This window comes from Myotis davidii, unplaced genomic scaffold (assembly GCF_000327345.1).
Source record: "Myotis davidii unplaced genomic scaffold, ASM32734v1 scaffold71, whole genome shotgun sequence".
Lineage (NCBI taxonomy): Eukaryota > Metazoa > Chordata > Mammalia > Chiroptera > Vespertilionidae > Myotis > Myotis davidii.
The window spans coordinates 4131994-4156196 of NW_006283588.1; the positions used below are offsets into that span (position 1 = coordinate 4131994).

General features: G+C 40.4%; 2 protein-coding genes across 6 annotated transcripts in view; one reads left to right on the forward strand and one right to left on the reverse strand.

Annotated features, from left to right (window-relative positions):
• PCM1 (pericentriolar material 1) overlaps positions 1-11270 on the forward strand; it is an 87804-nt gene extending 76534 nt beyond the window's left edge. For all 5 annotated transcript variants that reach the window (XM_015565315.1, XM_006753787.2, XM_015565306.1 and 2 more), the window contains 8 exons: positions 1787-1849; positions 2120-2255; positions 3096-3256; positions 4596-4671; positions 5194-5450; positions 7752-7844; positions 7932-8046; positions 9429-11270. In XM_015565315.1, coding sequence (XP_015420801.1) covers positions 1787-1849; positions 2120-2255; positions 3096-3256; positions 4596-4671; positions 5194-5450; positions 7752-7844; positions 7932-8046; positions 9429-9454 — 927 coding nt within the window. In that variant the 3' untranslated portion in view covers positions 9455-11270. The remainder of the gene's footprint in view (positions 1-1786; positions 1850-2119; positions 2256-3095; positions 3257-4595; positions 4672-5193; positions 5451-7751; positions 7845-7931; positions 8047-9428) is intronic.
• A 3487-nt stretch (positions 11271-14757) lies between these two features.
• ASAH1 (N-acylsphingosine amidohydrolase (acid ceramidase) 1) overlaps positions 14758-24203 on the reverse strand; it is a 23044-nt gene continuing 13598 nt past the window's right edge. Inside the window, exons 11-14 of the mRNA XM_006753803.1 lie at positions 17666-17797; positions 17444-17567; positions 16960-17016; positions 14758-15861 (exon numbers count right to left, since the gene is read on the reverse strand). Coding sequence (XP_006753866.1) covers positions 15772-15861; positions 16960-17016; positions 17444-17567; positions 17666-17797 — 403 coding nt within the window. The 3' untranslated portion in view covers positions 14758-15771. The remainder of the gene's footprint in view (positions 15862-16959; positions 17017-17443; positions 17568-17665; positions 17798-24203) is intronic.

Here is a 24203-nt window from a genome sequence, read left to right on the forward strand (position 1 = left end):
CCTAGAGACAGAACATGGCAAAAGATGCTGGACAGAACCTGGCTACAGAACTTGGTTGGAGAACCTAGACAGAACCTGGCTGCAGAAGCCGGCTACAGAACCTGGCGACCGAACCTGGCCGGAGAACCTAGAGAGAACATGGCTACAGAACCTGGCTGGAGGACCTGGAGAACGTGGCTGGAGAACCTAGCAAGAGAACATGGACACAGAACTTGGCTGGAGATTGTGGCTAGGGATCCTGGCAAGCCTGCTGATCAACTGAACGCTGTCTCCATGTCATTCCTTCTTCGCTGACTCCGTCCACACCTTTGGGGACCCCTGGACCTGCTGGGGTTGGACCCCAGCACATTTTAAAGTAATACCAGTTAATCACATTATAAATCAGTAATGTGCTAGCCCCGTACTTAATCTCTGTGGTAACATTAGTGTCTATAGATCAGGCATGCAGACAGGAAATGATGCTAAATGTGCATTGTGAGGTTCACGTTCTTGTCACTTATTCAGGGTGCAGAGAAGAGGATGCCTGCTGCAGCTCTTGCCTACCCCAGCAGATTCCCTGGGGATATGTATCACCCAGCCAACACACATACTCATTTGTCAGTTAGGACTTGGTTGCACATCCCTCTAGCTTCTTATACCCTATTAAGTTAGTCTTGATCACGTGTGAAATTGGATGAGGTTTTTTCCCCTCAACTTGAGGTATCTCTAGATCTGCACCCTATTCTTGACTCCCTAATCATGAAAGGGAAAGCAGGTCAAGACCCAAAATATAATGGGATAACCTTTCCTCCTTCAATATAAAGTAGATAAAGTCAAGCCATCTGTTTCACACTTTGTATAATGTTTTTATTCTAGACATAAGATTCAGCCATTGCTTAGAGCTTGATAAAAATAAAAAACAGGATAATAACATAATAAATGATCGAGAGGACTCTTTAGATAGGCAGTATCATAAGGCTGTCTTGAGGAGGGGAAATAGGAGCTAAGGCATGAAAGACAAGGGATTTATAATGATGCTGAAGGGGATGAGCTTTCTGGAAGGAGAGCACTTAAGTGTGAAGACTCTAAGGCAGGATTGAGCAGTTTGGAGAACAGGGAGAAAGCCAGGGAGGCAGGAACACATTAAATGAATTGAGAGTGTAGGAGGGTGAATTCACAGAAGTAGATTAAGCCAAATTATAGAGCCTTACAAACTGTGATAAGGACCTTTCATTTTATTCGAACCATGATAGAAATCCATAGGAAAGTTTGAAATAGAGGAGTGATGTAATCTCATGTGCAATTTAACATTTTTGTCTGGATACCATATTGAACAGGAATTGTAGGAGAGTAGAGAAAGAGTCAGAGAGACCAGTTATAAGGCTATTGTTAGTCCAGTTAAGAAATGAGGTGTCCTAGCTGAGTGTTCAGCAACAGGTACACTTTGATGATTGAGTCAATAAGGCATTCTAATAGTTTTGATGTTTTTAATAAAAGTACAGGCTGCTTCCTCACTTGGGCGTTTATGTAAATGAAGGGCCATTTGCTGAGACTGGGAAGACTAAAGGAGGACAGCATTTAGATTTTTGTTTTAGACTTAGTAAATTTGAAATAGCTCTTCTGAATCTAAGGAGATGTCAGTTGGCAGTGTCTTTGGTTTTGTTAATTTAAAAGATTTAAATAAAAGTTTAATTTACATTTCTAAGAAGCATTCAACTCTTTGGATGATGCAGCCTTTGTTAAAATTTACTGAATACAGAAGTGTAATGCTGAAAGGCTACCCCTAAAATTGTTTATTTGCTTATAGGCCAAAAGGATTCTTGAAGGAGATCATAGCTCACCTGCTGCAGAAATTGATGCAGAAGACAGAGTACGTGCTAATTAATTTGTGCCTAAAAATAATGCGTTCAAAATGAGATTAAGTGATTTTAATAGCTTTTACCTTAATGTTTGAGAGCAAAGTATATTATCAAATATCATTTCTTCTGACAAATCTTTATTTCTTTTAAAAACAAAACTAAAATGATTCTTTGTGTTTTTTATTAGATAATGACTATTATTAATTTTTATGATAGACTTACTATGTATCTTTTTAAAATGTACTTTAAGAAATTAATTGCTCAAATTTATTTGTGGCTAGGACAAGGATGAGACCAAAACAGTTAAGCAGACTGAAACATCTGAGGGGTATGAAGGTGACGCTCCCAAAAATGTGAGATCTGATATTTCTGATCAAGAGGAAGATGAAGAAAGTGAAGAATGTCCAGTGTCTATTAGTAAGTTTAAAGGGTTCATGCTAGGATCATACACTTGTTCTTTGTTTGTTGGTTTGTTTTTTGTTGTTAATCCTCACCCAAGGATATTTTTTTCATGGATTTTTTAGAGAGAGTGGAAGGGTGGGGGGGGAGAGAGAGAGAGAGAGCGAGAGAGAGCGAGAGAGAGAGAGAGATCTCTGTGAGAGAGACAAATCGATTGGTTGCTTCCCACATGTGTCCTGACTGGGCCAGGGATCGAACCTGCAACCCAGCTACTGGCCCTAGACTGGGAATTCAACCCTCTACCCTTTGGTACAAAGGTCGATGCTCTAACTACCGAGAACACCAGCCAGGGCCATGTACTTGTTCTTTATAGGTCTCTTATTAAAACAGTTTGGTGAAATGTAATGACTATAGAATTAGGTGCCTGACAACTCTGAATTTGAATTGCAGTGTAATTCTGACTAAATTACTTGTTTCTGCACCACAGTTTTTTCTAGTACTTACTGTTTTGAAGATTTTAGATGTTATATGTAGAGCAATTGGACAAGACCTAGATGGTTTGGCTCAGTGGATAGAGCATCAGCCTGTAGACTGAAGGGTCCCAGGTTTGATTCCAGTCAAGGGCACATGCCCGGGTTGTGGGCTCAATCCTCAGTAGGAGGCATGCAGGAGGCAGCTGATCAATGATTCTCTCTCATCATTGATGTATGTTTCTCTCTCTCCCTCTCCTTTCCTCTCTGAAATCAATAAAAATATTTTTTATTTCTTAAAAAGCACTTGGACAATATAAGAATGCAATAAATTGTAGCTATTATTAAGTGCTGAAAATTTACCAAAAAATTGTGTTAACCATCATAGATTTGTCCAAAGCTGAAACTCAAGCACTGACTAATTATGGAAGTGGAGAAGATGAGAATGAAGATGAAGAAATAGAAGAATTTGAAGAGGGACCTGTAGATGTACAGACTTCACTTCAGGCTAACACTGAAACTACAGAAGAAAATGAACACGATGATCAGGTATCCCAGTGTAGATTAACACATTTCCCCGATCTTAACTACTAAAAGCAGATCCTTTTTAAAGATGTCAAAATTTACAGCTTCCCCATTCTCATGTTCATGAATACAAAATTTTAAAATATCCTTGGCTGCTGGTATTCTGGAGCTAGATGTGAGAATGGAGCTGAGGGTCTCCACATTATACAGACTCACTGAATCCTGTTTTCAATGTGATGCTTTGTCCTGCCCTCATTCATGCTTTCCATACCCCACTCCTACTCCAGATGCCCCCTAGGCCTGAGAATTACTAATTTCTCCAAAATGCAATCTCCTGTTTTCTGTTGAAGTTGAGGGGAAGGAACCTAGGTGTCCACATTTTCCTTAAACGAATTCATATATCCACCACCACCCCCTTTTCATCACCAACTCCTCACCACAATATTCCTTTCTAGAATCTGGCACTTCTAATTATGAGGTGAATCTCAGTTTTAGTTTTCTCCTGCTGCTGAAGGCACCTAGCTTTGTTCATCTTTCGCCCCTCCTGGTCAGTTCCTCTTCCATTCTTTTATCATCCTATATAATAAAGAGGTAATATGCAAATTGACCATCACTCCAATACACAAGATGGCCGGCAGGGGAGGGCAGTTGTGGGCGATCAGGCCAGCAGGGGAGGGCAGTTGGGAGGGACCAGGCCTGTAGGGGAGGACAGTTAGGGGCGACCAGGCCAACAGGGGATGACGGGCAATCGGGCCGGCAGGGGAGCAGTTAGGCATAAATCAGTCTGGCAGGCAGAAGTGGTTAGGGGCAATCAGGCAGGCAGTCAGGAGAGCGGTTGAGAGGGCAGTTGGACATCCCTCGAGGGGTCCCAGATTGGAGAGGATGTAGGCTGGGGTGAGGGACACACACACACACACACACGCACACACACACACGCACGCACGCACGAATTTCGTGCACCAGGCCTCTAATCTACACATAAACAGGTGTATGTTTTATTTAACCAGTTAACTGCCACGGTATTTTGAATTTAATTTAAAAAGATCCACCACTTGCGTCTATAAATGCTTATGGTGTACAAATGGTTAAGATAGAGTCTGACCTAAAAAAAATAATAAAAAATAGTGGAATCCATAATATTCCTAGTTCTGTGTATTGGAGGTACTTTACAGAAAGAGGAAACTTTTTTACTTAGTTATCTTGAAATTGCAATCACAACCTCCTTGAAATACTTTTAGAAGATATTTTTAAGTTCTTTTGCATAAAGGTCTCAGGTTGGACAAAAGCCACATAGTAGTAAACACCTGTATAGTGACCATATATTTTAGGCCTTACTATCAAAACATTATTTTTTTCCTTCTAGGTTCTTCAACAGAACTTCGAAAAATCAGCAGAAAGCAAAAATGTACCATCAGAACAAGAACCCACTACTAGTAAAGGTAAGAAATCTAAATAAGTATTCAATTTTAAGATGATTTAAAGTGCTATTTATGTGCTTAAAAATTGAAAAGAAAAAAATATTCTTAGCTAATGTAAGTTTGAAGGTATTTTGGGCCTAATGTATGGTCCTTTTCTCCCCCTGATAATGTAGAAAACATTAGGGCTTTGTTTTCTGCCAACAGTTGTTAAAGAAAAGTTGACATACCTAAACACACAGAAAAAAATCTATAAGGAAGACATCTTTAGATAGAAATGTGGGGGATTAAAGAACAACAACACCTGTTCCTGGGCTTAAGTCCTGAAATTCCTGCTTCATTAGAAATCAGATGGATTTTAGGAATCTAATATTTAAAACAACCCCAATTAAATTTGAAAACTGTTAAGGAAAATTTATAGTTGCCTTTCTTTTGTTCTTAAATGTCTTAAATGCTCTGACTCATATATACTGCCTTTATTTCGCGTAGTAATAAAGTTTGACAGCTGTTACATTACACTAATGCAGAGGTTTTTCTTTATGACAGATGACCAGGATAGTGCTCCTATGAAACCGTGTTACCTCAATATCTTGGAAAATGAGCAACCTCTAAGTAGTGCTGTCCAAAAGGACTCGCTTACTACCACTGATTCATCTAAACAGCCTAGCGCTTTGCCTTTACCTTTAACTGAAATTGAAACCTTGGTGCCTAGAGTCAAAGAAGTTAAATCTGCTCCGGAAACTCCTGACAGTTCTCTGGCTGGAAGTCCTGATACTGAATCTCCAGTGTTAGTAAATGACTATGTATGTATCCACTTACCTTTCTAAATATTTCTGCATTTCATTTCTGTGCATATTTATTTTCAGGTTAACATTTCAGCATGTAAACACAACCTTTATGTTTAGGTTTAGAAACTATCAATATCTTTATTTCTTATTCAAACTTATTTTAAACTTGAACAGAAGGGTGATTAAGGTGACTATCTCAATACCTAAAAGCTATTCTGTGCATAATTTTGAGAGCTGAAGAGATAAGTTTTAGGTGGCAAACTGAAGGGAGTTCATTTTTAAGTTCAGATCTGATAGGATAATGATATTTGGGTCAGGATTACTCTCTTATACTACTCTTACATGACTTTTCAACTGTTTACAGCATTTCATAAATTTTGATAAACCTGAAAGTTTACATTTGGAATGGGAAAGAAAACAATTTGATAGCAATAGTCTTTTTAAAAAAATACATATTTTTATTGATTTCAGAGAGGAAGGGAGAGGAACAGAGGGAGAGAGGGAGGGAGGGAGGGAGAGAGAGAGAGAGTGAGAGAGAGAGAGAAACATCAATGATGAGAGAGAATCATTGCTTGGCTGTTTCCTACACTCCCCCTCCCCCCATTGGTGATTGAGCCCCACAATCAGGGCATGTGCCCTGGCCGGAAATCACACCGTGATCTAGATCACAGGTTGATGCTCAAACACTGGGCCACAGCAGCTGGGCAGCAAAAGAGTCTTTATGCCTATACACTGAATGACAGAAAACAATGCTAGGAAATATGCTACCAAATCAGGACCTTTGTATTAATTTAATTTTACAGCAAACAGGTTTATTTTTTGGATTCTTGGGTTGTGTATGTTTTATATACTTTGTTTTACAGCAAAAATGAAGGGATTTATAACAATGTACTCTTAGGTCTAAGGAATGTGTTTCCTGTATTTTTAAAATTTACATCAATTTTCTTCCTAAAGATAGATTTACAATTATGTTTTTATAATTTCTCAACAAAGGGGCTTAAAATGTTTCAAAAAACATTAGAAGAAAAAGTAATTCTCAACTCTATTTTATTTTCTTCATTAACAGTAAAATTATGCACCTAAAACTCTTAAAGTTCCATGTTAGATTTATTCCTATTACCATTTGATGAGTTGCTGAATGAAGTACTGCATGAAATTAACTTGAAATTAGATTATAAAGCAGTGGTTCTCAACCTGTGGGTCCCGAACAATGAAAATACATCCTGCATATCAGATATTTACATTACGATTCATAACAGTAGCAAAATTACAGTTATGAAGTAGCAACAAAAATAATTTTATGGTTGGGGGTCACCACAACATGAGGAACTGTATTAAAGGGTCGCGGCATTAGGGAGGTTGGGAACCACTGTAAGGGTCTTGAATTTGAGGCAAGGACACTACTGAAGGTTTTTGCATAAGAAAGTGAAATGTTTATAGTCATGGTTTTTGAAGAAGAATTTGATGGCTGTATAAAATATGTTGTCATGGGAGCAATGTTAGGAGTCCCATTATCATATGAATACAAAATAGAAGCTAAATGGGAGATGGGTGAGAGATGGTTCAAGAAAAAGAAAAACCTACAGTTTCCACTTGGGTAATGGTAGGATAAGAATACTATTAAAACTTGAGAGAACTAAGAGAATAAGAGAATTCAAGTTCCAGTGTGAGCTGGTCACAGATATGAGTACTAAATTCCTGCCTCATTTTTCTGGTTGAGCTTCCACAGATTGATATTGAAAGTCTGTAAATGTTTACTTAGATTCTGCTGGATACAGCTCTGATGTATTCTGTAAACATATCACGGACCAAGCATTTTTCTTCTGATGATTTTAGCCAATTATTTCCTCCTTTAGCCCGTAGAACAGGGGTGGGCAAACTTTTTGACTTGAGGGCCACAGTGGGTTCTTAAACTGGACCGGAGGGCCGGAACTAAAGCATGGATAGAGTGTTTGTGTGAACTAATATAAATTCAAAGTAAACATTATTACATAAAAGGGTACGGTCTTTTTTTTTTTTTTAGTTTTATTCATTTCAAACGGGCCGGATCCGGCCCGCGGGCCGTAGTTTGCCCACGGCTGCTGTAGAAACTGGCTCTTTGTTTTATAAAATGAAAACAAAAACACAAAGTCTGTTCCCTACCTGAAAGTGTGCAACCCTTCCTATGAACTCTAGGTTTCTGTTTCATTACAGAGTTTAATTACATTAGAAAACCAAAGATGATAGAATTTTGTCTCTTGGCATGGGTGACTTTGGTTTTAAATACAGAGATGAAGTGGATTGCCTTCATTAAATGCTAATTTGTTTATATTACAGGAAGCAGAATCTGGTAATATAAGTCAAAAATCTGATGAAGATGACTTTGTGAAAGTTGAAGATTTACCACTCAAACTGACAATATATTCAGAGGTATGTGGCTCTCTTTAATTAAACTTATCTTTTATAACAAATATTAAGATAAAAATGATTTTGGTTTTTTTTTTCATCATTCCAAAGGCAGATCTAAGGAAGAAAATGGTAGGAGAAGAACAGGAAAACCATTTATCTGGTGAAATACGTGAAATGCAGAGTGAAGAATTAGCTGGGAATTTTCAGACACTAAAGGAACCAGGTATGAGTTATTAGTTTTAACCGTATCATATTGAAAATTTACTCAGTCTTACACCATCATTCATAAATGGAAAGTGGGTATTTAGACCTACCTCTCCCCTCAATGTTCATATTGGGTTTTTTTGGTTTTCTGTTTGTTGCCTTTGTTATTTTTAATATACATTTTCTAGTTTCATCAGCTTTGGTCATTACCCAATTACTCCTTCCTTCTTCCTTTTTCCTTCTGTTCAGTTTTCATCATTTCTTACATTATTAAGGTTATTAAAGTAAACACACTTATTTTTATTTTTGTTGTTAATCCTCACCTGAGGATATTTTTCCATTGATTTTTAGAGAGAGTGACAGGGATGGGGAGAGACACAGAGAGAGAGAAACATCTATGTGAGAGAGACACATTGATCAGTTGCCTCTTGCACAGGCCTGGACCAGGGCCAGGGATCAAGCCTTCAACTGAGGTATGTGCCCTTGACTGTAATTGAACCCCGGACCCTTCAGTCCGCCGGCCGACAAAATCTCTATTTTCCTGAAGATGGTTCTATATAAACATGATTCATTGCAGAGCCAAGTGATAGTCCCAGATTTCCTTTATAGTCCAATAGCACAACCTCTGGGCCACTCAAGGGAGCAGTTCTTGAATCAAGGTCCAAAGATTTTTGTTTTAGAAATGGGGTGAAGGGCAGACCAAATATCAAACCTTCAGTTAATTTCCCAGTCTTCAGCCTAGTTGCCTTTTCATCTGGTACCTCTCTCATAGTGTGTCCAGGCTGCGGCATCTTCACTCTCACTGAACCTCCATTTCGGCGTCTGGGAACTTGATGGTGTCTTCTGTCCTCTGTTCGCTCAGAACCACTCTTCCTTTGTTGGTTTGGATTTATTCATTTTTACGCTCCCCCCACCTACCCCACCCACCCATCGTTGAGAGAGAGAGAGAGAGAGGAGAGAGAGAGAGAACCTGCTCAGAAGTCTGCCATCTTTTTTTTTAAAAATATATTTTATTGATTTTTTTACAGAGAGGAAGGGAGAGAGATAGTTAGAAACATTGATGAGAGAGAAACTCCTACTGGGGATGTGCCCGCAACCAAAGTACATGCCCTTGACCGGAATCGAACCTGGGACCTTTCAGTCCGTAGGCCGATGCTCTATCCACTGAGCCAAACCGGTTTCGGCAGAAGTCTGCCATCTTAAAACAGAAACCCTCATCTATTCTTTAAAAACTCTTACTGTGTGTTATCAGGGAATTATCTTATCAAAGTAAATTAGTATTTCCTTGGTAATAACTTTATATTAAAAGTGAACATTTTAATGGAAGACAAAAATATTAAATTCTAGTTAGTAAAATTTTGATTCAAGTAATTTACAAGGCCTTATTATTTTGTTTTTCAGAAACAGTGGGGGCCCAAAGCACATGAGATGTCTTCAGAGGCTCATCTGACTCTCTCTTTACATAGTCAATGCATATATGAAAATGGTTCTAAATAAACATCTGTTTTGAGCTGTATAAAAATGTATATTAGTTTGACACTGCATTTTTGATAGGTGTGCTAATTTCTGCCCATGGCAGTTAACATAAGGAACTAACTTCTGAACACATTCAAGCCTTGATACACTGTGGGGTTTTCTCTTTCTCTTTCCTTTTTCCCCCCGCATTGTGATGTTTGGTAATGTTGAATTTAAAATGTAGTTTTAAATAAAGTTTGCACTTACCTGTAAAGTATCTTTTTTGGAAATTATGTTGAATTCCATATAGCAAGATACTGCTCTATATAATTAGGCTGTTCAACGAGGTAGTGGTCGGGAGTTAGAGAAATACACTATTATAAAGTTAGCCGTTATGGCAGGCTTCCAAGTAATGTCAGTGTTACTGCTCTTGGGTCTAATGTTCGTATCTTATTCCTGTGCAAGGTAGGACAGGTTATAAAGGTTTCTGGGATATCTGTGAAGTTATCGTAGAATATATATTAATACTCTATTCAAATTGGATAAATAAGTTTAGAACACATGTCCTTAGTACCGACTAGATAATTTCCAGAATTTTATTCCTATCTATGTTGTCTCCATCTGAAAAGAAATATGTTTTATATAATTAGAGCACATTTCTGCACAGACAGTAACATTATAGTTAATTTTAAATGAAAAACTGAGCTCTTCCAAGTGTGGATTAATAGAAATAAATTCATGTATCAGAACATTAAGGTTATGTATGCCTTTGGATGAACTATTGAGATGATAGTTTAAGACCAAAGCATAGCAGTTGCTTCTGTGAGTACTGAGGGAGATGAAGTATTAAGTAATGAAAATCGACATGACTTCATTACTAAGTCAGCCAGCTTTTAAAAGATGGTTTACCTTTGATCCCAAACTTGCCATATACCTAGTAAGGCTCCACAGAACCAGTTAACAGTTATTTATTCCAGGTATCGTTTAAATTTGTTAAAAAATGACAAATACCCTATAAAAATTGGTTGGTATTCCTTTAAAATTCTTACCTGCCTGATACCTCAGTGTAAAACTGCAGTGTCCAATCAGGAGTATTAAACGAACATTTTCCTATGAGGACATTTACTGTGTTGCTACTTAATTTAGAATTGTGTGAGACATATATTTCCTACTTGAGTAAAATCTATTCAGAAGACTGTCATTCCAGAATCAGGAATTCATATCCAGTTGGCTTGGCTTCAGGGAAACTGAAACAAATTTTATGTATGCTCCAATTCTGTGTTTGTTTTTTAGGTTGTATAGGAGGGGGAAACTTCATTTTCGTACGCAAGCCAAGCCTCACATATTGACTCTCTCTCCCTCTGTATGCATGTTAAGGGTGGATATAATGGAAGAGTTGTACTCGTATCTTAGTTGTTACTGTAGTACCTATGACCCTTATCAGACTTGTTTGACTTATGTTATAGCTGCTATAATCATTTTAGTAGGTAATTAAGTTTTAAAGTACCTAGAGCTTGAGAGCAAATAACTAGTTTCATATGTTTTTCTCTAGTAGCTGTTGCTAAAGAGTTAGGTATTTAATATTCCTGTCTGTCTTAATTTATAAGTTAAAAATTTGGTTAGAAATAAAAGAGGGAGAAAAGGTCAAAATGAGAGAGAACCCTACACAGGTTGGGATCCTGCTTGCGTAGTGAGCTCAACAGACTGTGCAGGTACTCTTTGTATTTTGTAACATTCACTTTGGGTAAATGCTTTTTCACTGTTAATAAATGTATATCCTGCATATGAGCCTGAATTGCATTTTCATTTAAATTGACATATTTATGCTTAGAATTTATTCCAGAATTGGGGCTTGACAATTTTAGATGTAAAAAGAAATCAAAACATGAAAAATAATGACATACCAACTAGCCAGAGAGACGATTTATTAAACTTGAGACCATTTTTCTTACAGTGCAGGTGTGCTCTACTATTTACTATCTAATGTGGAAAACATTTTTGTATGTATATAAACTTTAAATGGCATATTTCCGGCTTGTTGCTAACTTTAATATTAACAGGCCATTTCTTGATCTGTTAACAAAATAATTGGTTCTGGATTTCACTTATTTCACTGTAGAAATGTGGTTGCCTTGTCACCTATCCTGCTGTCTTTACATGTCTGGTTCTTTCCTCATATTGCTGGTGCTTCTGATTAAGGAATCGGAGAATCCTATGCCTACAAATGACTTTGATTCAGATACAAGAAGAGTTTTAATTACCAATTCATTTCATCTGCCCAGACTCAGAAACATCCATAAATGAACCTTTGAGCCCTAGCTAGTTTGGCTCAGTAGATAGAGCCGACACCTGTGGACTGAAGGGTACAGGGTTTGATTGTGGTCAAGGGCACATGCCCGGGTTGCAGGATCAATCCCCAGTAGGAGGTGTGCGGGAGGCAGTCAATCAATGATTCTCTCATCATTGATGTTTCTCTCCCTCTCCCTCCCTCTTTCTGAAATCAATAAAAATATATTTTTAAAAAAGAACTTTTGGGCCAGCAATTTACAGAAAACTACTGGTTATTTTGAAAAGTTGTAAAGTTTCAGTACAACAGAGTTCTCATATAATAATCTTTTTTTAAAAAAAAATCATTGTTGAAAGTATTACACTCACCACCCCACTCTCTGCATCCATGGTAATATTCTTGCATTAAGATTTGCTATGTGTAGTTAGTTACCCCTGATATTTAGGTCTATCAAATCACATGTGATTAACTTAAATAATAGTTGTAAATATTGTTATATTGCTAAAAATCCTCACCTTTAATGAACTATATCTCCCAGAATATAGCAGCCTGTTTAAGGCCATCCTATTGATCAAATGACATCATGAAAGAATTTTTAAAAATATTTTTTATAATTGATTTTGAGAGAGAAAGGGAGAAGAAAGCATCCATCAGCCACAACCCTGGCATGTGTCTTACTGGGAACTGAACTAGCAACCCTTCAGTGCAAGGGACAACACCCAACCAACTGAGCCACACTGGCCAGGGCAATGTCATAGACTTTTAAAATATAAAGTGCTATGCCAGTTCACATTAGTGATATTTAACATTTGTGTTAAACCTCTCTTTTAGTGAGACTGTGGACAATTAGAGTTCTTCCATCTCCATTGCTCCTTCACCTGTTGGATATTCAGTATTTTCCTAGAAAGGGAATATGGGTTAGTCTGTCCAACGTTCATGTAAATGTTTTGATGACGAGTGCTACACAGATGTAAGGCATCACATATGTATCCATGTTTGAGGAAAGAAAGGTACAGGAAGGAGGGGATCTACTAGAACCCACACTTGGTTCCATATGTTCTTTGCTTAACAAACGTTCTTTTCTATTATGTCCTGGCTCTGAACTCTTTGTACCTCTTTATGTAAGGATGTGAAGTCTAAAGATAAAGAGCCTTCGTTCTAGTGGATCTTAGTGTAGAGTTTTCCCAGTTTCACCATTCTAGTTATCTTCCATTTCATTCTCCTCTTTCCATTCTTTCTTACTGTCCCTCCCAACCCCCAATGTTTAAGACATGGATAAATGAAGTTCAGTTAAGCTACAAATTAGTATTTCAGATAACTTTTTAGATTTTATAATTTTCAGTTTCACTTTGGATTATATCACATATGATTGCTCCTTGCTTTTTCTCCTTACCTAAAACTAGGTGGAGAAATTATAGGCCCTGGTTTGGATGCAACCAGTCCAGGATTATTATCCAGCATTTCTAAAATTACAGTTGGACCATTGTCAACCTATTTGTAAACATCTCCTCCTAATCATCTTTCTATGTTGTAGATGTATACCTATTTATGCATAAGCATACATAAAGTATTATATAAATAGGCCTGCCTATACTATATATCCTAAAGTAAACAACTCTACTTCAAATTTTAATATCAGTTACTAGAGACCCGGTGCACAAAAATCGTGCACTTGGGGGGTAGGGTGGGGAGAGTCCCTCAGCCAGGCCTGCGCCCTCTTGCAGTCTGGGAGCCCTCAGGAGATATCTGACTGACAGCTTAGGCCCCGCTTCCTTAGCGCCACCGTGGAGGTGGGAGAGGCTCCCACCACTGCCTCTTTGCTCGGCAGCTGTGAGCCTGGCTTTTGGCTGAGCGGCGCTCCCCATGGGAGCAGTGACCACCGGGGACCACTCCTGCATTGAACATCTGTCCCCTGGTGGTCAGTATGCGTCATAGCGACAGGTTGTTCTGTTCAGTTAATTTGCATATTAGCCTCTTATATAGGACTACAGGCCAGGTGCATGAAATTCGTGCACCGGGGTGGGGAGAGTCCCTCAGCCTGGCCTGTGCCCTCTTGCAGTCTGGGAGCCCTCGGGGGATGTCCAACTGATGGCTAAGCTGGCAGTTGGACATCCTTAGTACTGCCCCGGAGGTGGGAGAGGCTCCTACCACCACTGTTGCACTCACCAGCTGTGAGCCTGGCTCGGGGCTACTGGCTGAGCAGCACTCCCCCTGTGGGAGTGCACTGACCACCAGGGGGCAGCTCCTGCATTGAGCGTATGGCCCCTATTGGTCAGTGCACGTCATGGCAACCAGTCGTTCCACCATTCAGTTGATTTGCATATTAGCCTTTTATTATATAGGATTAGAGGGCCGATGCATGAAATTCGTGCAGGGGGCTCAGGTCTCGCAGCTGCGGCAGCGGCAGCTTGCCTCAGCCCTCGCAGCACCGGCTTCATCCGGAAGGACATCTGGAAGGTCGTTTGGCTGTCCAATCTAATTAGCATATTACATTTTTATTATTATAGATTACCTTCATATGCTTTAATTTAGTCCTGAGGAATCCATTTGAAACAATTAGCATCCCATTTTATTGTGCGTATCAAAGGCTACTTGAGAAAAATAATAAAAGTTTACCTCACATCATTTTTATAAGGGACAAAATTCCAAGTAAAGTTTTTTACATTAATTGAATCCTATTTTAACACAAATTCTCTAATAATTCTTCTTGCTTTAGTAAGATAATACTGGCATCACTGTAATTTTGAGGTAACAAACCAAGAACACCTCCATTCTGGGAGGAAAAGCTGCCTTTGAACATCTGCACACTAGGCTGGTAACAGTGGGAAAAGAAGTGGCAAGGATTGTCGTGTAACACTGTAACCAGTCATAAGCTGAATAACCCACTTGCACAATTCTTGTCATTCAGACACACTCAGTAGCTTTGATTTCTCCATAATAGCCCCCACCCTCAAACCAGCGCGTAGTTGTACACTCAGCACACAAGGCTGCTGACAATGCTTTATTGGACGTCATGAATACAACTGACATGGAAATGAAGCGGATACAGTCATGCCCAACTGGCATGCAGTTCACAGTTAATTGTGAGAGTTTGAAAAGTTAACAAGTGCAATTAGCATTTTTCATAAATATATTGATTTCTGAAAAACATTTTTAGTAACTACTTAGTTTAAAAAAATACATATTGATCAAAAGGAAAAACTCAAAATCTATTAAGTGGATAATCCCTGGGAAGGTTAAAAAAATGGGTTCATATCCCATTTTCCACAAGTCTGACCTGTTTATTTACTATTAATTCACAGAACCTGGGCCTCAGTTTTTAAAGCTAACATCCTGGGGTTTCTGGGAGGTAGGGTCATTATGAAAAAGGAAACACCTCCATTCTGTATATAAAAGACAGTGTTGCATATTGATTGCTTCATGACCCCTAAAAAGTACTTCCATTTAGAGTCGAAGGCCCAGGTATTGCCCATTAAGAAATACACAGTTGAATGTATTTCTCCCTCCAAAGTTAGTGAAATTAACATTGCTGTCACACACAGGAGACAGTGGCATACTGTATTAACTTTAGTAGCAATTAGTACCAGGAGGAAAAGACTGCTATACAGGAAAATACACAAATCTATAGATAAAAGTGGAAAACAATTTGCTGTAGCTATTACGCAGATGTGCTGACTTAGCGCCCACAAGACTCTTGCTTTACTCTATAGAAGTGGGTCCCACGATAGTTTAACTGCCCATCCCCAAATGTTAAAGTGAAATGAAACTCAACAAATTCTAAATGATTGCTATACTTAAATTATCTGTAAATAAGAACAGTCAACTGTTGTGGCACAAATAGCCTGTGAATTGTAAACATACAAAGACACGGACAAGCTCATGCCTGAAAGAGAAGCTGCCCTGAGTCTTAGTTCTTGGTCAGAGATCCGATGGCTGCACTCGTGGGCCACCTGTGAGCTCCCCGCTTGACATCACAGTGCACTCTGTAGGCCAGGTGTGTGCTCACCAGCCGATACAAGGGTCTGGGCAATCCCGCAGGTACGTTTCAAATTGACCTTTGGTAACGTCCATCAAGGTTGTGAATACAGTCAGCTGAAACAAAGTTATTTTTATTTTAAGGATGTTTTCAATTCTAAGATGTCCTGATTCACATTAGCATTTCTTATGGAACTGCTTTATGAAGTTAATATTAAATAATGAATATATAATATTACATATAAGTAAGTATATAAAACAAATGTTATATAATTTAAAGTCTAAACTGACTTCAACAGACTATTATTCCAGGTTGTGAATATGACAGGCTTGGGAGAGAAGCAAGGTCTCTTCCTGGGCAGCACGCTGCTTCACCAGCAAGGCTGTAAGACTAGCCTTCAGCCTCCAGAGCCTAATGGTGTACTGTGGAGTCTGAACAGTTTTGCTTTAGCTGTCCTTATCCTTAAACCATACACAGTGGGGGACACTATGCAGGCATGCAGATTAAAGGCATACACACAGGAGGCACACAGGATCTGTAAATAACCACTGTGAGCTCTCATAATGATGGCATGGGCCAAACAAGAAGTACGGTCGGGACAGTGGGCTCAAGGAAGGCTTCCTGCAGGAGCCAGGTTCGGATTGAATGCTACGGGCAGGGGTGATGGAGGCAGGCTGATTTTAGGGAGGGTGAGGGGGAAGGGCCAAAGAGGACAGATGGGAAAATCAGGGTGTGTATATCCAGAATACACAAGGGGGACTTAATAGTACATTGGGTGACTAGGAAACTGCATTTTTAGCTACAGTGTGGGGAAAAGATAAAAGGATGTAATGAAGCTTAAGAGACACCCTAATCCACCAAGACACAAACTGCCTCAGAATGGACTCTGTCAGGTTTTAGGTGCTAGTTGTCGTGTACAGCATACGATTCTGGTGGACAGGGAGAAGTCCAGGCTAAAACGCTACACTTAATTCAATGCCATGTAAGCAAAACTAGAAACGATACTTTGACCAAGCTGACATCCAAGCCACATGATCCGTTTCTTTGTCCCATCCGACAGTTACTACTTTAGTCACACAAAAACATTTTTACAAGTCGGCCTTAAGCTGAACACGCCTTGTGATTCTAGCTCTGACTTCTCCAATGATAACAGGGAAAGATAAAACAGGACCAAATTGTTCCTAAAAGCAAATATATGTATATATTTTAAATACCTTGTTGAGGACAGGTTTTGTTGACAGGATATCATAGATAGTTGGTAATGAGATATTCTGAAACATAAAAATAGGTTGTTCAGTACATTAAATACAGACGTCAACAGCCTTATGCACACAAATGGGTCATTAGAAACCAAGACATTGTCAGTCAACCTCCCCAGCCCCTAAATGAATCTCCCTTGGGGTCACTATTAGAAACACAGGTAACGGTTCTCACGTTTCACTTTTTCTGACTTTTCCTCCCCTTTTAATTCTTGTCTATCATTCGCTTCACCAAGTGGTTTCCAGAATTAGAAAGGGAAGTACAGCAAAGTTTTGCTCTTTAAATTAAAAACAAAACAAAATCTCGGTGGGGACTATGCATTGATAATAGATAACATGAGGCTTATGAACCCCATAAAGGCCCAATAAAAATGCCAGAACTAATACAATCTTAATGAGGCCATTGCTTTCTGTATCTGACACCGTGAATGCTCTTTACCTCCTGGGTTGTCTGGTTTAGACACGTCTTGGCAGCTGATCTGCGGTCATCGAGGAAGAGGGGATGTTTCCAACGGTCATAGTTAGTTTCTACGACATACCATCTATCCTGCTTGAGGTCGAGTCTAGATACCAAAAGAGATTCCTCTCAGGCCCATGCCTTAAACGTGTACATACGTCAGTTCGTGCTTTAGCTTCTACTTTGCTTTAACAATGTACTTACTCATAAACATCCAAAGATTTCTTTCTTTCTCGTGTAATCACACAGCCCTCCCCCGACTTGTTGCCTCCCAGGATAAAGTATGCTGGGGCCAGTATCTTCGTTTTGACCAGTGTATTCTTTGCTTCTTCATAACTACATAAACACATGTTGTAGAAAAGAAACATTCTTAGTTGACTTGGAATGGAAGTTTTTTAACCACAGAAACGAAGCGTAAACAAATATCTGAGGAGCACATTTTAAAAAGGATGGTGAGCAATGGCTCAGGGAGGAACAATCTGACTCCCATGTGGTGAAACACAGATCTGAAATGTCCCCTCTGGGCTGAAGGACAAACACAACAGTCTCAAGAGATAATCTTCCACCCTTATTGTCGATGCCTTTCACTCAACAATAGAACAAGAGGAAGTAGTATTACTATATATATAGGGCTTAGGGAATAGAGAGTAAACCTTGGAAATTAGGGCTATTAATCAAGGAAGAGGATCTTCAAAGATTACTAAATCTTATTCCCTGGAAAGCATTAAAAATAGAATTGATGCCCCTTTATTCTAGGTCATTTAGATGTAGTGCTGGCTAAAGGCAGTGTTGCTATTATAAGATTTCTGCACCAGTACAGAATATAACTTCTAGGGCAGTGATGGCGAACCTATGACACGCGTGTCAGAGGTGACATGCGAACTCATTTTTTTGGTTGATTTTTCTTTGTTAAATGGCATTTAAATATACAAAATAAATATCAAAAATGTAAGTCTTTGTTTTACTATGGTTGCAAATATCAGAACATTTCTATATGTGACACGGCACCAGAGTTAAGTTAGGGTTTTTCAAAATGCTGACACGCTGAGCTCAAAAGGTTCGCCATCACTGTTCTAGGTTAACAGGTATTATGACTTAAAGGGACATTTTATTATATAACTAGAGGCCCAGTGCATGGAATTTGTGCACGGGGGAAGGGGGTCCCCCTCAGCCCAGTGTACACCCTCTCACAATCCAGGATTGCTGACCCCTAACTGCTCACTGCCTGCCTGATGGCCCCTAACCACTCTGCCTCCCTGATCGCCCCTAACCGCTTGTTGGGGGGCGGCTGGCTTGGGTGAGGAGCTGTGGTTGTTCTTGTCTCTGGTTGTACTGTTGTGGTTACTGGGCTTTTATTATACAGGATTTTTATTTGGGGTATAGGTCCCTTCATAGTGGCACTATCTCCAGAACTTTTTAAACAAATAATTTCCTTACTTTAAACACACACACCACACACACAAATGAAGAATTCCATATGAGATTCACCTATAAAATTCTGAAATGATTCTTCAATTGAAGATAAAGCTGGGAAATGTTTTTCTATTTTAATATGAATAATTTAAAATAAACACACTGAAAGAATCATACACCATGTCAAGTGGGACATAATAAAGGCCATAGATGATGAGCCCACAGCTAACTTATTCAATGGTGAAAAGCTGAATGAATTCTTTTCCTCCAGGAACAAGACAAAGATGCCCATTTTATTCTACACTAGAGGCCCAATGCATGAAATTTGTGCAAGAGTAGGCCTTCTTTCCCCTGGCTGCTGGCACCGGCTTCCCTCTGGTACCCGGGACCCAGGATTCCTTCCAGACACTGGCGGGCACCTGGAACCTGGGACCTGGGCTTCCCTAGCAGCCCCAGCTTCATCTGGAAGGATGTCTGGAAGGACATCCGGTCTAATTAGCATATTATGCTTTTATTATTATAGATAACTAGAGGCCCGGTGCTCCCCAGGGGAATGGGCCTAAGCTGGCAGTCAGACATCCCTCTGGAAGCCCGGGAGCCCTTGGGGGATGTCCACTTGCCAGCAGGAAGCAGACCTAAGCTGCAGTCAGACATCCTTAGCGCTGCTGAGGAGGCGGGAAAGGCTCCCGCCACCACTGCTGTACTGGCAGCCATCAGCCTGGCTTGTGGCTGAGAAGAGCGCCCCCCGTGGGAGTGCACTGACCACCAGGGGGCATCTCCTGCATTGAGCATCTGTCCTCTGGTGGTCAGTGTTTGTCATAGTGACCAGTCATTCCCAGTGGTTCTGCTGTTAGGGTCAATTTGCATATTACCCTTTTACTATATAGGATAGAGGCCTGGTGCACGAGTGGGAGCCAGCTGGTTTGCCCTGAAGGATGTCCTGAGTCAGGGTGGGGTCCTGCTGGGGTATCTGGCCAGCCTGGGTGAGGGGCTGAGAGCCGTTTTCAGGCTGGTCAAGCCCCCCAGTGGGGACCCTCACCTCGTGGGAGTGTGGCCAGCCTAGGTGAGGGGCTGAGGGCTATTTTTAGGCTGGTCAAACCCCTTTCAGGGTGTGGGTCCCCACTGGGGTGCCTGGCTAGCCTGGGTGAGGGGCTGATGGCTGTTTGCAGGCTGGTCAAGCCCCCCAGTGGGGATCCTCACCCCATGGGAGTGTGGCCAGCCTGGGTGAGGGGCTGAGGGCCGTTTTTAGGCTGCCCACAGCCCCTTCAGGGTGGGGGTCTCTGCTAGGGTGCCTGGCCAGCCTGGGTGAGGGGCTGAGGGCCATTTTCAGGCTGGCCACGCCGGCGGGCTGGAAGCAGGTATCTGGGATTTATTTAACTTCTATAATTGAAACTTTGTAGCCTTGGTCCTGCTCGAAGCCTGAGTTACCCCTGGCAACCGAGGCTCCCAGCCCCTCCTTGAGCAGAGGCCACAGTGGCTGAAAGCAGGTATCTGGGATTTATTTATCTTCTATAATTGAAACTTTATAGCCTTGAGCGGAGCTCAGGGCCGGCCAGGGCAGGCGGGAAGCTTGGCTTCCTCCATCGCCGGGGTAACCCAAGCCTCCTGCTTGCTCCAACTCCATAGCTGCTGCCATCTTTGTGACAGAGTGACAGAGTGAGGGAGTGATGGTTAATATCATATTACTCTTTTATTAGATAGGATGTTGGCAGTACTAGTCAAAGCAATTAAGAAAAAGAGAAGGTATCCAAATCAGAAAGGTATGCTATTTGTTTAGGTATTATATATAGAAAAAACTAAAGACTACACTAAAAAAACCTGTTAGAACTAATAAATTCAGTGAAGTTGCAGGGTAAAAATGCACAAAAATCAGTAGCTACGCACTAACAATGAACTACCCAAAAGAGAAATTAAGAAAATAATCCCATTTACAATTATATAAAAAAGAATAAAATACCAAGGAATAAATTTAACCCAGGAGGTGAAAGACCGGTACACTGAAAACTGTAAGACATTGATGAAAGAAATGGAAGACATAGATAAATGGAAAGATGCTCCCTGCTCATGGGTTGGGAAATTAATATTGTTAAAATTCTATACTACCCAAAGCAATCTACAGATTCAATCCCTATCAAAATTCTAATGGCATTTTTCACAGAAGAAAATATCCTAAAATTACATGGAGTCACTAAAAAACCCTGAATAGCAAATGCAATATTGAGAAAGAACAAAGCTGGAGACATCCCACTTCCTGATTTCAAATTATATGACAAATCTATAGTAATCAAAACAGCATGGTATTGGCATAAACAGACATATAGCTCTATGGAAGACAATAGGGAGTCCCCAAACAAATCCATGTATATACAGTCAATTAATTTACAACAAAGGAGTCAAGAATACACAATGGGGAAAGGACAGTCTCTTCAATAAATGACTTTGGGAAAACTGGACAGCCACAGCAAAAGAATAAAAACAGACTACTATCTCACACCATACACAAAAATCAACTCAAAATGAAGTAAAGACTTGAACATAAGACCTGGAACCATAAAACTAGAAGAAAACATAAGTGGTAAGTTCTTTGACAATGCTATTGGCTATGATTTCTTTGGACTTGACACCAAAATCAAAAGCAACAAAAGCAAAAATAAACAAGTGAGACTTTAGTTAATATCAAATTAAAAGGCTTCTGTACAGCAAAGAAAACAACATGGGAGGAAATATTTGCAAAGCATGTATCTGATAAGGGTTACCATCCACAATACATAAAGAACTCATGCAACTCAACAGCAAAAAATAAACCACATCAAAAAGACAAACAATCCTATTAAAAAATGGGCAGAGGTTCTTACTAGACATTTTTCCAAAGAACATATACCAGTGGCCACCAGGTCCATGAAAAGATGCTTGCCCTAGCCAGTTTGGCTCAGTGGATAGAGTATCGGCCTGTGGACTCAAGGGCCCCAGATTCGATTCCGGTCAAGGGCATGTACCTTGGTTGCGGGCACATCCCCAGTAGGGAGTGTGCAGGAGGCGGCTGATCGATGTTTCTCTCCCACTGATGTTTCTGACTCTCTATCCCTCTCCCTTCCTCTCTGTAAAAAATCAATAACATATATTTAAGAAAAAAAAAGATGCTTAACATCAGTAATCAGGGAAATGCAAATCAAACCACAATGAGATACCACCTCACAACTGTTAGACTCACTTTTCTCAAAAGACCTGAAATAACAAGTGATGGTGAGGATGTGGAGAAAAGGGACCCTGTGCACTGTTGGTGGGAATGTAAATTGGTGCAGCCACTATGGAAAACAGTATCCAAAAAAAATTATGCACCCCCATATTATTGAAGCATCTACACCAGTGGTTGGCAAACTCATTAGTCAAAAGAGCCAAATATCAACAGTACAACGATTAAAATTTCTTTTGAGAGCCAAATTTTTTAAACTTAAACTCTATAGGTAGGTACATTGTTATTAACGTAATTAGGGTGCTCCTAAGCTGGCCTTTGCTAAAAACATCCTCAGTCTGATTGAGGTACGACTCCTTCCAACTCTCCCATCCACACTCGTCTTGTATACTTGTTTCATCTATCTCCTTTCGTTCATCCTCTCTATATGTCCAAACCATCTCAACATACCTTTCTCAATCCTCGACACTACATCTTCTTTCACTCCACAACATTCCCTAAAATTAACTTAAGGAGGGCTTGGCCAGACTGCAAACAGCCTCACCCAGCCTGGCCAGGCACTCCTATATAATAAAAGGGTAATATGCAAATTGACCCTAACAGCAGAACCACTGGGAATGACTGGTCACTATGACACACACTGACCACCAGGGAGCTCTGCTCAGCTACAAACCAGGCTGCCAGCTGCCAGTGCAGCAGTGGTGGTGGGAGCCTCTCCCGCCTCCTTAGCAGCACTAAGGATGTCTGCAGGTTAGGCCTGCTCCCCCCTGGCAAGTGGACATCCCCCGAGGGTTCCCTGGCTGCCAGAGGGATGTTTGACTGCCAGCATAGGTCCAATCCCTTGGGGAGCAGGCCTAAGCCAGCAGGTGGACATCCCTCTAGGGGTCCCAGACTGCAAGAGGGCACAGGCCGGGCTGAGAGACAGCCCCCCGAGTGCACAAATTTTTGTGCACCGGGCCTCTAGTTATTTATAATAGCCAAAACATGGAAACGTAACAGGTGTCCATATGCGGAGAAATGGGTAAAGAAAATGTGGAATACTATTCGGCCAAAGAAAAAAGATCTTGCCATTTCTGACAGGGATGGATCTTGAGGGCATTATGCTAAGTGAAACCAATCAGACAGTGAAAGACAAGTACCATATGAGCTCACTTATATGTGGAGTATGAACACAAAAAATGCATAGGTACAGAGAACAGATTAGTGGTTGCCAGAGGCAGTTGAGTGATGGGGAGGGAGGGAGGTTGAAATGGGTAGAGGGAGTCAAAATGTAAAAACGTTGAGTTATATAATAAGTCATGGGGATGTAAGGTACAGCATGGTTACTACAGTTAATAACATTGGACTGAAAATTCTGAAGTTGCTAAAAGTAAACCTTAAAGCTCTCATAAGGAAAAAAGTTTGTAACTATGTATGGTGATGGATGTTACACTTATTGGGATCATTTTGCAATATATACAAATATCAAAACATTTTGTATACCTTAAACTAATGTTACACTTTAATTATATCAATAAAAATAATCCTATATAATAAAAGAGAAACATGTAAATTGACCTCCCCTCCACTATGCTCACCAGCCAATCAGGAGTGAGTATGCAAATTAAACCAACAAAGATGGTGAGTTAATTTGCATACAAAGGCACCAGGTGGAGAGCAGAGCAGGAGAGCTGGTGGAGAGTGGAGCAACTTGGGGAACTTGGCTCCCCAAGCCACCAGATGGAGAGCAGAGAGGGAGAGCTGGTGGTCTGGATTACTTGGCAGAGTAGGAGGCTGTGGGACAGAGAGAGAGCAGGAAGGGAAAACCAAGAGCGTGGGGAGCACCAGGAATTCTGGGAATAGTAGTTCTGGTGGCAGCCCCAGGACCGGAAGCAGAGGCCCAGAGCACAGGGAGCACCAGGAATGCTGGGAATTGTAGTTCTGGTGGCAGATGGATCTCTTAGACCAGCCACAGGCAAACTATGGCCCGTGGGCCGGATCCAGCCTGTTTGAAATGAATAAAACTAAAAAAAAAAAAAAGAAAGACCGTACCCTTTTATGTAATGATGTTTACTTTGAATTTATATTAGTTCACACAAGCACTCCATCCATGCTTTTGTTCCGGCCCTCCGGTCCAGTTTAAGAACCCATCGTGGC